Source organism: Podarcis vaucheri (genome assembly GCF_965113315.1).
Source record: "Podarcis vaucheri genome assembly, chromosome: 13".
Lineage (NCBI taxonomy): Eukaryota > Metazoa > Chordata > Lepidosauria > Squamata > Lacertidae > Podarcis > Podarcis vaucheri.
In genome coordinates this window covers 47,336,353-47,351,350 of record NC_138751.1, presented here as the reverse complement: position 1 = coordinate 47,351,350, position 14,998 = coordinate 47,336,353, and the positions used below count along the sequence as shown (strand labels likewise).

Below are 14,998 nucleotides of genomic sequence, written 5' to 3'. Positions count from 1 at the left end.
TGACTCTGGAAAGCTTTCATTTTATGGTTAGGGAGGGTGGGAGAAACCATGGGCACAACCACTAAACTCTGTGTTTTGCCCCGGAAAAGTGCTTTTACAGCACATACAATGGACACAATTTTTCCTTCCAGGTCCAAGTTGCAGAGGAAGCTTTTCTCCTTGCTGTTGCCAGCTGCTCAGTTGTTACCACTGCTGTATGTACTCTGTAGTCTAAAAGAGAAAAGAGAGGCCATCAGTATCGGATCGAATCCAACAACAACGAAGCCACACATTTCACAATGTTTCCTCCTCCATTCTGGTTCTGGCAAAACATTTGAGAACTTCGTTGTCCAGTTCTACCCAGACATAACTCAGTTGGTGCTGATAATGCCAAGGTTGCAGATTGGATAGCCTATGATCTTCAGGCGCCCTCCCAGCTCAATGATTCTACGTAGAATGCTGATGCATGTTTTATTTAAATCTATGTAGTTGAGGACCTCATAGCTAATATGCCGATGTTAAAAAATTAGGAAGGAGAGATCTGAAGGGGAGCGAGGACGGGAATGAGCAGAACGAGAATGGCCATTTGAGGCATAGAGAAGACCACAAAGCTCAGTGAGGAGAACAACGTGAGTAAGAGGTTCACTGCTGGCTGCACTCAAAACAGGCTGCCCTGCCCAAAGGTTGCAGCCAAGACGTCATTGATTCATAAAAGGTAAAGGGACCCCTGACCATTAGGTCCAGTCGTGACCAACTCTGGGGTTGCGGCGCTCATCTCACTTTATTGGCCGAGGGAGCAGGCGTCCAGCTTCCGGGTCATGTGGCCAGCATGACTAAGCTGCTTCTGGTGAACAAGAGCAGCGCACAGAAACGCCATTTACCTTCCCGCTGGAGCAGTACCTATTTATCTACTTGCACTTTGACGTGCTTTCGAACTGCTAGGTTGGCAGGAGCTGGGACCGAGCAACGGGAGCTCACTCCGTCGTGGGGATTCGAACCGCCGACCTTCTGATCAGCAAGTCCTAGGCTCTGTGGTTTAACCCACAGCGCCACCCGTATCCCCATTGTTTCATTACTCCCCGCTTTTCCCTTTCTGACTCACCGAGTATCTTTTCAACAGCTTGCCACTGTGATTCGGCACATGCTCCGTTCTGCACAGGCAAGAGTCAGCATGGACCTCTGCGAGAAATTAAAAGGGGAAAACCAAGATGTATACATTTGGAGGAACTTAAAAGGAGCCAGGGCCCAAGCTCTGAGACATGTTATGACGGCACAGACTCCCAATCTCTCAGGACCGAGCAACCACAAGCTGCTTAGGATGGAAGGAAGGCATTCTGGATCACAGCCAAGTTTGAGCCTCTCTTAGGAAGACAGAGCTAGCAACTGCATACTCAGATCAGCTTCCTTTTATTCCATAAGGTGATGACATCTACCTCCCAGGGCTTTTGTAAAGAAAATGCAATGGGTCTGTGCATCTGGCTACTAAACAAAAGGTTGGTGGTTCAAGCCCACCCAAGGATGGCTGTGGGCAGGACTTCCCACATTGCAGGGAGTTTAACTAGATACCTGAAGGAGCGTCTCCACCCTCATCGTTCACTGAGGTCCAACACCGAGGGCCTTCTGGCGGTTCCCTCACTGCGAGAAGCCAAGTTACAGGGAACCAGGCAGAGGGCCTTCTTGGTGGTGGCACCCACCCTGTGGAATGCCCTCCCACCAGATATCAAAGGAAAAAACAACTAGCAGACTTTTAGGATACATTTGAAGGCAGCCCTGTTTAGGGAAGCTTTTAATATCTGAAGGACTATTGTATTTTAGTATTTTGTTGGAAGCCGCCCAGAGTGGCTGGGGAAACCCAGCCAGATGGGCGGGGTATAAATAATAAATTGTTGCTGCTGCTGCTGCTGTTGTTATAGATGACTCTTGGGATCCCTTCCAGCTCTACAATTCTATGATCTTATGAATGTCTGCAGGAAGCACTTTGGGCACCTGAAACCTATAAATGGCAAGGTGTCTTGCAATACCTTCCGAGATTTAAAGCACTGACGGTGAGCCTGCAGATCTCATGCTGTTGGACTCCACTTCCCATCAGCTCCACCCTGAAGGACCAATGGTCATGGTTAACGGGAACTGTAGTTCACCACCAGGAGGCCCACAAGCTCTCTACTCTTGATTTAAGGACGTCTCGCACAAGGGTACCTGCACCTGATGAGTTTGGTACGACTCGCACACTTTTAATCTCAGTCTACTCTCAAACCAAGGTATCATGCCCATGGTCCACAAGCTTCGTTCAGACAGTCCACGGCATGTCTGGATTTGTGGCTAAAGATGGAAGGTGGTAAATAGCAATACTGAATTTTATTTGTATTTTTACTGCTTCTGGTATTGTACTGTATTGTATTACAACTTGAATTTTATGAATTGTTTACAAATTGAATTTCATAAAATTCAAGTTGTAATACAGCTAAAACAGTACATAATGAATAAAATAAGCAATAACAATACTCAGTGCTTTTTTTCCAGAAAAATAGGTGCCGGTACTCACCATGAAGTTGTTAAAACAAAGTGTCACACTTTGTTTCCCCCCCTGGGAAAAACAGCACTGGCAATACAATTAAAAACCATACAGTGTTTAGCGTTGTGTGTTACAATTGCTACAACAGGCAGAAAAATCTTTAATTGGTCTTCCAAGATGTACAGCAAGTTCCGCGGGGAAATGAGTTCAGGAGCCACTGTCCCAATCTATTTTGGCATCTCCCTTTAGCTCCGACAGGTCGGATGTTTGCAGGAAGAGCTTGTTTCGTTTACGAGATATTTTGTTGGTTTCGCTTGGCAACATATGAATTTGCAGAAGAAGCTGCCATCCCTAAACTACAAGCAGCGCTTCTAGTGGAACTTGATTGAGCGCCCTCGTCCCCCGAATCATGTTGAAATTGTAGCCTGACCTGTGGAGACCGCCCATGCTGCCATCCTGGGCACACTTGCGCAAGTCCCACTGAACGCCTGTTTTCTAGCGCAACAAACCCTTGTAATTTGACCTCTGTCTTACAAGGGAGGGCAGGCGGCTAGGTTAGCCTACACCTGATTTTCCAATACCTTCAGTGCATGAATATTTCAAAGCTCAAGCTCAGTCGCAATGGAGGCTGAGGATCTGTTAACAGCTCATTTTGTGTGTGTGAAAGCCAGGTTAGTTTCAAAGTAATGAAAGGCATAAGGGGTTAATTCTGGGCAGAAGGAACTGTACAGTGGTGCCCCGCAAGACGAATGCCTCGCAAGACGGAAAACTCGCTAGACGAAAGAGTTTTCCGTTTTGGAGGTGCTTCGCAAAACGAATTCCCTATGGGCTTGCTTCGCAAGACGACAATGTCTTGCGAGTTCCTGCTGGTTTTTTTCCTCCCCCCCCCCTTTTCTAAGCCACTAAGCCACTTATCAGCTGATCTGATCAGCAGATAAGCCGCTAAAAGCTGCTAATAGCGCTAATCCGCTAATCCGTCAATGGGCTTGCTTCGCAAGAGGAAAAAAAACGCTAGACGAAGAGAATCACAGAACGGATTCTTTTCGTCTTGCGAGGCACCACTGTATCTTTGAAGAATGGTTATCAGATGGAAGGCACTGACTAATTCTTTCCCGTGGCAGAAGAGTACCCAAATGAAGGCACTAATTTGCACACCACAAACACATTCGAAGTGTGCTGCAGAAGGCCACATGGCAAAGTGAGTTTCTGACCTTTTAATATGAGACATTTTTTTCCTACTTGTGTTATAAAAAGGTAAAGGGACCCCTGACCTTTAGGTCCATTCGTGGCCGACTCTGGGGTGGCGGCGCTCATCTTGCTTTACTGGCTGAGGAAGCCAGCGTACAACTTCCAGGTCATGTGGCCAGCATGACTAAGTCACTTCAAGATGATGGCAAAATTAACTGGGAAGCTCAGAAATCAAGAAGACAAGAACTTTAAAAAAAAAGAATGGGAAAAGTTTATAATTTATATACGAGACCACTGCAAGTAGGTTAAAACATTGGCAGGATTTTAATCACATTTGTAAAGTAACAGAAACTAGGGACAATTCAGAAGGAAAAAATATTTGGATAAATATTGACATGCAGTTGTAATTATTTTCATTAGGACCCATGAAAGGGATAGGGGGAAGTCAGGAGATTCAGAGTAATCTCAGATTTTGGATTTTGAATTGATGTTTGTTGTGTGTTTATAAAAATGAATTTTTTTTTAAAAGAGAGATTTATTTCTCCCAGGTTGGTCAGCCTCACCTGTCCCTCACTTCCCTCTGCAGCAGGTACAGAAACCACCTTCTTGGGCCTACGATTGGTCTTGTCCGCTCAATTCGCCAGAGCCTGCCTTTGCCTGCAGGGGAAGTCCCTCACTCACCGAGGGTTTGAGATACCTTAGATATTCCTTTCCAGAGGCTGGGTCCAGGGGCTAGCCTAGGTAGGTGATGTTCATGGACAATGCATCTCTGAACACCCCCTTCTCTTGTAACAGCTTCCCACCCTTCCCCTTACCTTGGGAGACTGGAGTCTGAGACACGGTGTTGGAGGGTGGTGGGATTGAGCATTTTGCTTGGATATCCCTCAAAACATTGTCATCCTGCTGTCCTCCATAGGCTCCTCTCGCCTGCATGCAACCACAGACACGCAAAGTGAAAACTGCCATGTTACTTTTCCCTGGCTAATACCTGCCCATCCTGGACCAGGTGTGCATTTTCCAGTTCCTTCCCCTTCTGCAACAGCCCTTTGGATTTCTCCCTTTTCAGCCTGGGTAACTCTAATAATAATAATAATAATAATAATAATAATAATAATAATTTATTTGTACCCTGCCCATTTGATTGGGTTGCCCCAGCCACTCTGGGCGGCTTCCAACACACATACAGTGGTGCCTCGCAAGACGAAAAGAATCCGTTCTGTGATTCTCTTCGTCTAGCGGTTTTTTCGTCTTGCGAAGCAAGCCCATTGACAGATTAGCGGATTAGCGCTATTAGCGGCTTTTAGCGGCTTATCGGCTTATCGGATCAGCTGATAAGCAGCTTAGCGGCTTAGAAAAGGGGGGAGGGGAAAAAACCCGCAGGAACTCGCAAGACATTTTCGTCTTGCGAAGCAAGCCCATAGGAGATCCGTTTTGCGAAGCACCTCCAAAACGGAAAACTCTTTCGTCTAGCGAGTTTTCCGTCTTGCGAGGCATTCGTCTTGCGGGGCACCACTGTAAAAACATAATAAAACATTAAACATTAAGAAGCTTCCCTATACAAGGTTCCCTTTCTGTTCTGCTTTCTCATCTGCTTCCACTTTTTATGTTGCCTTAGTTTTGACGGGAATGTGGCTTCACCATTTATGCAGCAATTGCTGATATATAGACAAAATTTCCCTTGCCAATCCTTCCAAACTCCTTCCCTTCCCCTCTGACTTCTGCACCCCACAAATTTAGTTCCTTATTCCTCAATTCCCATCTTCTACTATGCTCCACTTGCAGGCTCCAAGGCTACACTGACTGGCAGCAGCCTTCCTGGGTTCCAGACGAGAGTCATTCGCAGTCCGATCTGAAGACTATTCAAGGATTGGACCTGAAAAACCTCTGCAGACAAAGCTATGGGCCTCTCCACTTTTCCCTCACAAGGTCCCCTACCCAATCCCTTGGCCTCTCTAGTTGTTGTTGTTATTTATTCAATTTATCCATTACCCTTCATCCAAGATCACAGGGCAGTTTACAGTATAAAAACACAAAAATACATAACATAATAACAAACAAAACAATACCCACCCCAGTTTAAAAGGTCACAGATGGTTAAATTGGCCGAAGGCCTGGGAGAAGAGGAATGCTTTTGCCTGGAGCCTAAAGATACGTAATGTAATGCAAACCTTCCTGGGGAGAACAGCCCACAAGTGGGGAGCCACCACAGAAAAGGCCCCGCTATCGTGCTGCCACCCTCTGGACCTCTCGTGCAGAAGGCACATAAGAAGTGCCTCAGGTGGTGATTGCAGGGTCTGGGCCGGTTCATATGAGAGAGGCTGTCCTTGAGGTACTGAAAGGACCAAGTGGCTGTGGAGGCTGAAAGCCTTGCAGATCTTGGGCAGCTGCTGGTGGTCAGAGAAGACAACTAGACACAGGAGCCAACTCCTGGGGGCCAAGGTCCCTTCGTCACATTCGTAAAATATTTGAGGGGGGCCGCTTTCCCAAGTTGCCATTCAAATGGTGTACATGTACCATGTCTTGTGATCAATTATGTGGGGCTGGGCTTACCTAAAGGAGTGTCTCCACCCCCATCATTCTGCCCGGACACTGAGGTCCAGCGCTGAGGGCCTTCTGGTGGTTCCCTCCCTGCGAGAAGCCAAGCTACAGGGAACCAGGCAGAGGGCCTTCTCGGTGGTGGCACCTGCCCTGTGAAATGCCCTCCCACCAGATGTCAAAGAGAACAACAACTACCAGACTTTTAGAACACATCTGAAGACAGCCCTGTTTAGGGAGGTTTTTAATGTTTGGTGCATTCGTGTTGGAAGCCGTCCAGAGTGGCTGGGGAAGCCCAGCCAGATGGGCAGAGTATAAATAAATTATTATTATTATTATTATTATTATTATTATTATTATTATTATTATACCTGGTGGCCACCCCCCAAAAAATTTACAGTGGTACCTTGGTTACAGATGCTTTGGGTTACAGACACTTCAGGTTACAGACTCCGCTAACCCAGAAATAGTACCTCGGGTTAAGAACTTTGCTTCAGGATGAGAACAGAAATTGTGCGGTGGCAGCGGGAGGCCCCATTAGCTAAAGTGGTACCTCAGGTTAAGAACAGTTTCTGGTTAAGAACCTGAACCCGAGGTACCACTGTACAGTGGTACCTCTGGTTACGTACTTAATTCATTCCAGAGGTCCGTTCTTAACCTGAAACTGTTCTTAACCTGAAGCACCACTTTAGCTAATGGGGCCTCCTGCTGCTGCTGCGCCGCCAAAGAACGATTTCTGTTCTCATCCTGAAGCAAAGTTCTTAACCCGAGGTACTCTTTCTGGGTTAGCGGAGTCTGTAATCTGAAGGGTCTGTAACCTGAGGTACCACTGTATTCAAGTTGGCATGCCTGCAACTAGATGAACCATAACAACCAACCAGATAATGCAGCGCTTTGTGACTCCCGTCATATTCTCCCCTGTGCCCCACATTTTCCCACCCTCTGTTGGGGAGCTTTTTGCGCCCCCCTTTAAACGACCCTCCTGGACCCGAGGTTTCTCCTCGTCTCCCTTGCCCAGGTACCTGCATCTGCCAACATCTGCGCTCCAGCTGCATCTGCCTGCGCCGCGCTTCCCAGTGGTAGGCGCCTGCCATTGTGCCGCCCGCCGGACCGCCTGCAGCCGCGGGCAGCCGCGCTGGCACCGTCGCCGAGGCCCGTCGGGTCACACAATGCCGCGATGCCCGGGCAACTGGGAAGACGCCGCCGCCGCCGCCCCACCTGCCGCCCGCTGCCGCACCTGGCCGCCAGGGGGCGGCAGAAACCAGGCGCTGCTTCTCCCAGTCCTTGCCGGCGGAGGCGCGTCCTGGGAGCGCGCGACTGATTTAGCACCCCGGGGTGCGTGCCTGCCAGGCGCTGCACCCAGGCAGGGGAAAGCTTCTTTGCAAGATCTCGCCCAAAAAGAGCGGGCGAGCAGGCAAACGACGACCCAGAAAAGCAGCAAACGAAAACCCGGGGATGGAGGGAAGCGGGAATCTGAAAAGTTTGCAAGCAAAATGCAAAAGTCGGTGCAAAATTGCTGGTTGCAATTATCCTGCGCGCGAACGATCGCCGTAAAAAAGCAAAAAAATAGGGGGAGAACAGCACGTGCTCGTGTTTGTTACTTCTTGGATCTTAAAGCTGCAGGACTGAACACCAGGCTCCGGGGGGAAATTAGAATTTTGCCTTTGCATGTCCCCGCGCGGAGAAAGCTAGCTTGTAAAGGAGACGGTCCCTTCTCCCTTGCTTTCTACATGCAAGAAATGTGTATTTATTTATATCCAGCCTTTCCCTCCCCCGACAAGGACTCAAAAGGCGGCCTTTGGCTGGTTGACATCCCATGTCCTTTTAAATGTGTCTGTGGTTTCTTTTGCATAGAATCGCAGAGCTGGAAGGGAGGCTCATGTGGCCTAGTCCAACCCTCTGCAACGCGGGGATCTTTTCGCCCGCGACGCCGAGATTAAGCGTCTCGCGTCCACGGACCGAGCTCATTCTTGTTTTAACCACGACGCATTTTGCGCTCTGTGTTGTGAGCCGCCAAGGACGGGAAGCATGCAAATCTATAACAAATAATAATAATAATAATAATAATAATAATAATAATAATAATAATAATAAATGCCTCCAGATTGCTGCAAGCCCGGCTGCCTTTTTGCAAAAAAAGAATAGTCCTGGATCGGAGCTCGCACGTTCAAAACTCCGTGCCCAGAGACCGAGCGCACCGCGCGCCTTTGGAGAAAAAAGCGCTTGCAGTTCCCAGGCGGAGGCGGAGGCGGCGCTGTCGAGGGCGCGCTCCCGATTGGTCCGATCCAGGAAGCCTCCCCCGCGCCTTCCCCGCAGCCGCATCTCGGGCGCTGGTTGGCTTCGGGAGCGCTGACGCCGCCCAGCTGGCCTCGCCATTCCCCTCCCCGAGAGGCGAGAGGCATCCGCGGGCGAGCTGGGCGCGTGGAGAGCCCGGGCTGCGGACGGCTGCTCGGCGAAGGTGCTGCTGCTCTTGCTGCGGCGGCGGAATCCTCCCATGGAAGGTAATCTCTCTCTCGATCTCTGGAGGCTGCGATCCCTTCTAGGCTTCCCCGGTTCTCAATTCGGCCCGCTTTCGCCGCAGACGCAGAACTCGGTAGGAGAGGGTGTCTCTGAGCATGTACAGAGTGCATTTTCCTCCCCTGCGAATCTTCGCGATCCCTTCTAGGCCTTCCCGGTTCTCAGTTCGGTCCGATTTGGGCGTAGACGCGGAACTCGGTAGGAGAGGGTGTCTCTGAGCATGTACAGAGTGCATTTTCCTCCCCTGCGAATCTCCGCGATCCCTTCTAGGCCTTCCCGGTTCTCAGTTCGGTCCGATTTGGGCGTAGACGCGGAACTCGGTAGGAGAGGGTGCCTCTGAGCATGTACAGAGTGCATTTTTTTTAATCTCCCGGGACTGGAGGATTTGGGCGGGCACGTCCGCTTGCTTGGAAAAAAAGGCTTTCCGAATCGGAGGGCGGCTTTTCCCAGCTTCTCTTTCTACAGACTCGACACCGTCTGCCCTTGCTCCCCTCCCCCCCCCCTTTTTTTTAAACAGCTTAGTTGAAATAAGGTGACTTAATAGCTTGCCTGTTCTGGCCCATCCGCCTCACGTTGTCGCTCTGTTACTGTTTTATTAATTGGATGGTTTTGATCCTTTTTAATTTTTGTTTTGCTTATTGCACTTCTTATGTGCTGTTGGAAGCAACTCTTGATATCATGTTGGCGGAAAGGGTGGTCTGCACACTTGGAGGAATAATTCAGAGTCCTCTGAAAATATGCAATTATCTTTCCCCCCTGTAACCTCCAGCCATAACTTGACTTGAGCGCGACTGAATCTCATGTTTAGAAAGTGCGCTCAGCCCAGCACTTTTTTGTGCATACCTTTCAGTAAACATTCAGCTGATACTGCAGCAGTAGAGAGGGTTGTGTTTGGAAGGCTGCTTCTTCCTGAGATAGATTCCCATCTTCAGAGAGTTTTTGAGCACAGATCCTGGCCAAAGGACCTCTTTAGGCTCTGTCTGCCACCAGTCATGGTGCCTATTTAAAGTAATACTGCTTCTATCCTTGGCCAGTAATCCAAAGGTATTGAGGGGGAGGACTGTAAGTCTTTGAGGGGGGAGGATAGCTCCCCCCCGGCACTTAAAATCTTTTAATAATAATAATAAATCACTGCTTCAGATTCCTTCTTACTTTGAGGCTACATGAGCACCGGAGACTTCTCTGTAGTGGCCCCAGTGTTTTAAAAACACACACAAAAATACCTCTCTACAGCTCTCTTCTTACTTAAAACTACAACAAAAAACTTTTTAGTCTTTTAAACTTAGTGTCTTTCTCTTGTGCTTTGTAGAGATGTTGTCATTGTGCTGTTCCTTGCTGTTACAGGCTGTGGTGTTGTTGTATTATTTTACAGGTTGTTGTTTTTTTAGTGTGTTTAACTATTTTTGAAACGAATACGGAAAAAGTAGCAAGTAAATGTTTTAAAATAAACTAAGGGAAAGGAAAGTTACCAGCTAATGTGGATCTGCAAATAGGCACGATTCAGCTTCTCTGAAAACCAGTTTCTCCGGATCGATTGATCTCTGGGTGAATTCAGCTTTTCTGCGAAGGAGGTTTCTTTAGGGTTTGTGAAAGTGTTGTTTGAATCGAGGAATTTGAGATGTTTAGCTGAGGGATTACTTTGGCATCTGAAGAGTCGGCGCAAAAGCGTTACGGGTAGTTCACAAAAAAACAGTAAATGTTCCAATTCCCCCTGTTTATTTGATCAGCACGTCTTTAACAATACCTCCCCCCCCCAAAAAAATGCTGCATCTTCAAGCATTGCCCATAGTGACGCAAAGTATGTGCGCATGGGTTTGTATTTTGCATTAACTGTATCTCTGTGTCTTGTTGCCACAGTTCCACAACTGCTGTGAGCGGAAAAATCATCCAGCCACCGGCCAACGCTTCAAAGTTTGGCTGTGCTCCGGAGGACTATGGGGAACCAGCTGGCCCCAGGGCCCCCATTCATGCCCCATTTGCAGGCCTTGCACGTGGTGGTGGTTGGGCTGGATGCAGCCGGCAAAACGTCGCTGCTGTACCGCTTGAAGTTCCAGGAGTTTGTCAAGAGCGCGCCCACGAAGGGCTTCAACATGGAGAAGATCCGGGTGCCGCTGGGCGGTTCGCGCGCCATCACTTTCCAGGTGTGGGACGTTGGCGGCCAGGAGAAACTGCGCCCCCTCTGGAAATCCTACATGCGCCGCACGGATGGCGTCGTGTTTGTGGTGGACTCTTCAGAGGCCGAGCGGCTGGAGGAGGCCCGCGTGGAGTTGCACAAGATCGTCCGTTCCTCGGAAAACCAGGGCGTCCCCATGTTGGTGCTGGCCAACAAACAGGATGTGGTCCAAGCCCTCTCCGTAGCCGAGGTGGAGAAGTTCTTGGGTCTGCCCGAACTCTGCGCCTCCACCTCGAACCACATCCAGGGCTGCAGCGCTGTCAGCGGACAGGGCCTTCAGCAAGGCCTGGAAAAACTCTACGAAATGATTCTCAAGCGCAAAAAAGCCCTTCGCACCAGCAAGAAGAAGCGCTGACAAACTGGCGTGTGAGTTTATCTCTGGGGGATTCAGGCATTTTGCACCTGGACCGCAGTTTTTTGCCACCCCGGGACATTGTTTCGGAACAATGCGAGGTTGCAAATCAGACAATTTCCTCTTTGGTGACTCTGCTTTTTGGACTTATGAATTGTGGAGCATTTGTGCCCTCGTTTTTGTATTTTTATGTTGTGAACCACCCTGTGATCTTCAGGTGGTGGGTAGTATACAGACTGAATAAATAATAGGGATAATACCTGTCATGGGCAGTAAGAAAGCGTCTTGGCAGCCTTCCCTGCCCTGGATTCTCCCCCCGGGAGAAAGGGGGAATTTTCCAAAGAGTTGGAGGTCCGTCATGCGCCAACCGCATTATTTGTTTATATCTTTTCAAAAAGAAAGCATAATGTTTTCTGGGCTCCCCACCCCTGTTTTTATGTTGTTGTTTTTTGTAGAAAACAAACCTTAAATTATTAAAAAAACACACCATTCTTTTCAGAGTTGGGGACGAGGCATTTATGTCATCTTTTGTGCACAGGGTTGAGGGAGGGTTTTGGCATGCTAAGGAGATGGACCAGATGATAAACAAGGGGAAAACGCAGAGCTGCTTGCTTGCAGTGTTAGAAACTGAGATGGGAGGAGCTAAAGGGCACCTTGAACCGAGGTTATGGGCGCAACAACGAGATGTCTTACAACAAGAATACAAAGCTGAAAAAGAATGAACTGCAGCTAAAATATTATGTTCGTTTTCCCCATGGTCTAGTCCTTCCCCTGCCCACCCCCCTAATATTCTTAAGAGGGTCTCTTCTCCAGTCTTCAAAGAGTAGCTGGAAGTGGGGAGACAGAAAAAGTCCTCCTTTCCTTCCACACTGCAGTTTCAATCTGAAATCTTAGGCTCAGCAACTGCTCACGCTAATGAAATTCCCTGTCGCAAAATGCGCCCAGAACAATGGGAGTTTCGAACGCGGCTTGCATGATGTTTATAAAGATTATTTGTAAACATCATGCCTTCCTGGAACTGAAGGTAATGCTTAAACCTCTGCAGCAAGAGAGGCTGGAGCTCAGGGCTTTTCCAGGGCCTTTAGTTTTCTACCCACAAACCTCTGGATACATCCCCATGAGTTGTTCCTGCTCTGTAGTGAAGACAGGCTTATGCTGGAAGACAAGGACTCGTGAGTTCCTTTACATGTCCCAGTGATTAGCATCATTAGGTACCCACAGCTAGCTCCTCAGTATCTGGGAATGGGGATACGCAGGTTGTCACTTCTAGGGAGGCTCTGGGCGTAGCACTATTCCTTTTGGCGATGAAGGACTGGTTGCCGCGCTCCCAGTTTCCTCTTCTGGTGTTAGAGACTGCCTGCGCTGACTTGGGAGAGGAGGAGGGGAGGGCTGTGTTTGATGCGAGGGGCTTTGCGTCGCTGTAAAATTCCATCTGCTTTTGCGCTGACTGTTTCCCCCGCCCCCCGTTTTCCATGAGCCTTATAAAGGCCCAGATCAACATTGTTCGCTCAGGCTTTGTTTAGATCTGAAGCAATTTCCAGCTCCAGAGTTTGGTGCTTTCTCAACTAAGGACGTCTCTGAGCATGCAAATCTTCATTTGAAGATAACCAGAGGTAATGGTTGCAAACATTGCAGCTGAACATTTATCAATACACTTGTCGGTGCAATAAGGTGTCTGGTGATGATAAAAAAGAAAACCATTCACTGGTTTTCCTTTTTGCATTTTCCTTCGCTTCTAATTCAGCATTTTGCTCTAGACATGCGCATGCATTGTGCTTTTCTTGCCATCTGCTCCTCTTAACCCAGACCCCACATATCTAGGCTTAGGGGCGCAAATCAGAGCATTTAGGCAGACCGGAGCATCCAGCGGTTTTTGCCCCTTGTGGGTCTACCCCACGATAACACGTTTGGGTAGCAGCTGTTGTGTCTCTGGGGTGGGGTGGAGGCTGGTGGGGACTTGGCGCTGGCTCAGACACGCTGCTGGAAAAGAGGACAACTGTTTTTAGCCTGGCATACATGCTCAGCAAAAACACCAGATTTCCGGATGGTCTGGCACCCCAAGCTCGTGTTTGTACAGTGAAGATTTCTTCAGTTGTTACTTTACATGTCGGCCCCTGCATGTTCCCATTGGGGAAGAGATCGCTCCTTTGTTGGTGGATGAGGAGGAATTAAGTGTGGGCTTCCTTCGATACGCAACAGGGCAGCACCGTGTTTCTAGAGTCTGCTAATCCTAATGCTCTGGCTGGAATTTGGCAAGTCCACATTTGTGGACATGAAAACACAGGGACAGACGGCTATTTTTTTCCTGGTATCCATTGGTGAAAAGGGCTCGTGCTTGCCAATCCTCTCCTACAAATCCCCCCCCCCCGGCTATTTTCTCTTTAGCTGGAAGTACTTCCAATTTTTGGCTGGGTTTTTTGGGGGGTGGGAATAAGCTGTGGCCATTGTCAAGAGGAGACGCTTAATTCATCTGCATTTAATGCCTACATTTGAACACATGCCGTCAGTTGCACAGAGCTGCTGAGGAAATGTGTCGGACCCATGAATGTTCAGAGTGCCGGAATGGAGCTTTTCATAGAATCAGAAACACAGAATTGTTGGAAGGGACTACAAGGGTCATCTAGTCCAACTCCCTGTAATGCAAGAATCTTTTTGCCCAATGTGGGGCTTGAACCCATATCCCTGAGATTAAGCGTCTAATGCTCTACCGACTGATGCACAGAGCTTTTAATCAACACCGCTTGACCTTCTAAAGTAAAATGATGGGGTTCGTGCATTTTGTGGATACCTGTAATGTTTTCTGGTGCAAAATCAAGGCTGTTGTTTTCTCTGTGATGGGGGAATACGGAGGCCTGCTGCCACAACTTGCCTACTGGGGCAAGCAGTTGGGAAGGAATTTGGACTGGGAAAACGCTAGCAGCAGGAAGGCACCCACAGCGCCACTCCAGTCAAATATATCTCTCCCCCCAACCAAAAGAAAGCATTTGAAACTTAAAAGTAAAAAAATTATAAAGTCAGGATAGCAACTTCCAGGACTGCCATGTAATGTGTGGTTTGCCCTTGGATCTGCCCCAGGCAGAGGAAGGAGAAGCAGCTCAGAGTTGCGGAGAAAGTCACTCTGCTGGTCTTCTGCCTTGTTGGGTGTTTTCACATTCAAGAACTACCATATTTTTCGCTCTATAGGATGCACCCGACCATAGGACAGGGGGAGAACAAGAAAAAATAATTCTCCACCTCTGCTCAGCGCCCCTTTAGCGGGAACTCACGCTGCACTCCGAAGGCTTCAGGCAGCTATCCCTGAAGCCTGGAGAGCAAGAGGGGTCAGTGCGCACCGACCCCTCTCGTTCTCCAGGCTTCAGCGAAAGCAACGCGAAGCCTCCGGAGCGTGGAGGGAGCGCTCCCTCTGCTTTTCGGAGGCTTCGTATTGCTATCGCTGAAGCCAAGGAGCCTGCATTCGCCCCATAGGATGCACACACATTTCCCCTTCATTTTTGGAGGGGGGAAGTGCGTCCTATAGAGCGAAAAATACGGTAACTTCTGGCACTCAAAACACATCCTGTGGCTGAAGTCCTTTCTCGGATCAAGCCCTTGGGTACGGCTGACTCCTTGGCCTACTAAATGAGAATTCATCTGTTACCTTCCTGGACAAAAGTCACAGCAGCCAAACCGGCTGGGAACTGGTTTTAGGTTGGCAATTTAAACATAGCTCAAAGCAATTATTGTGAGAGCAGCGGGTACAAGA

The 14,998-nt window shown here is 48.7% G+C and overlaps 2 protein-coding genes across 3 annotated transcripts; one reads left to right on the top strand and one right to left on the bottom strand.

The window, feature by feature from the left end:
- On the bottom strand, positions 1-7,388 carry CCDC200 (coiled-coil domain containing 200). Its single transcript, XM_082195200.1, has 4 exons — positions 7,237-7,388; positions 4,495-4,606; positions 1,082-1,158; positions 1-210 (listed from the first exon to the last, which is right to left on the bottom strand). Exons 1-4 carry the CDS (start codon positions 7,306-7,308, stop codon positions 184-186), a joined length of 288 nt encoding a protein of 95 aa, XP_082051326.1. The 5' UTR covers positions 7,309-7,388; the 3' UTR covers positions 1-183.
- A 1,200-nt stretch (positions 7,389-8,588) lies between these two features.
- On the top strand, positions 8,589-11,759 carry ARL4D (ARF like GTPase 4D). 2 transcript variants are annotated; one of them, XM_082195157.1, is made up of 2 exons: positions 8,589-8,807; positions 10,589-11,759. In XM_082195157.1, exon 2 carries the CDS (start codon positions 10,666-10,668, stop codon positions 11,257-11,259), a length of 594 nt encoding a protein of 197 aa, XP_082051283.1. In that variant the 5' UTR covers positions 8,589-8,807; positions 10,589-10,665; the 3' UTR covers positions 11,260-11,759. The 2 variants fall into 2 exon arrangements, with proteins under 2 accessions (XP_082051283.1, XP_082051284.1); XM_082195158.1 differs by lacking the exon at positions 8,589-8,807 and adding an exon at positions 9,031-9,051.
- The last annotated feature ends 3,239 nt before the right edge of the window (positions 11,760-14,998 follow it).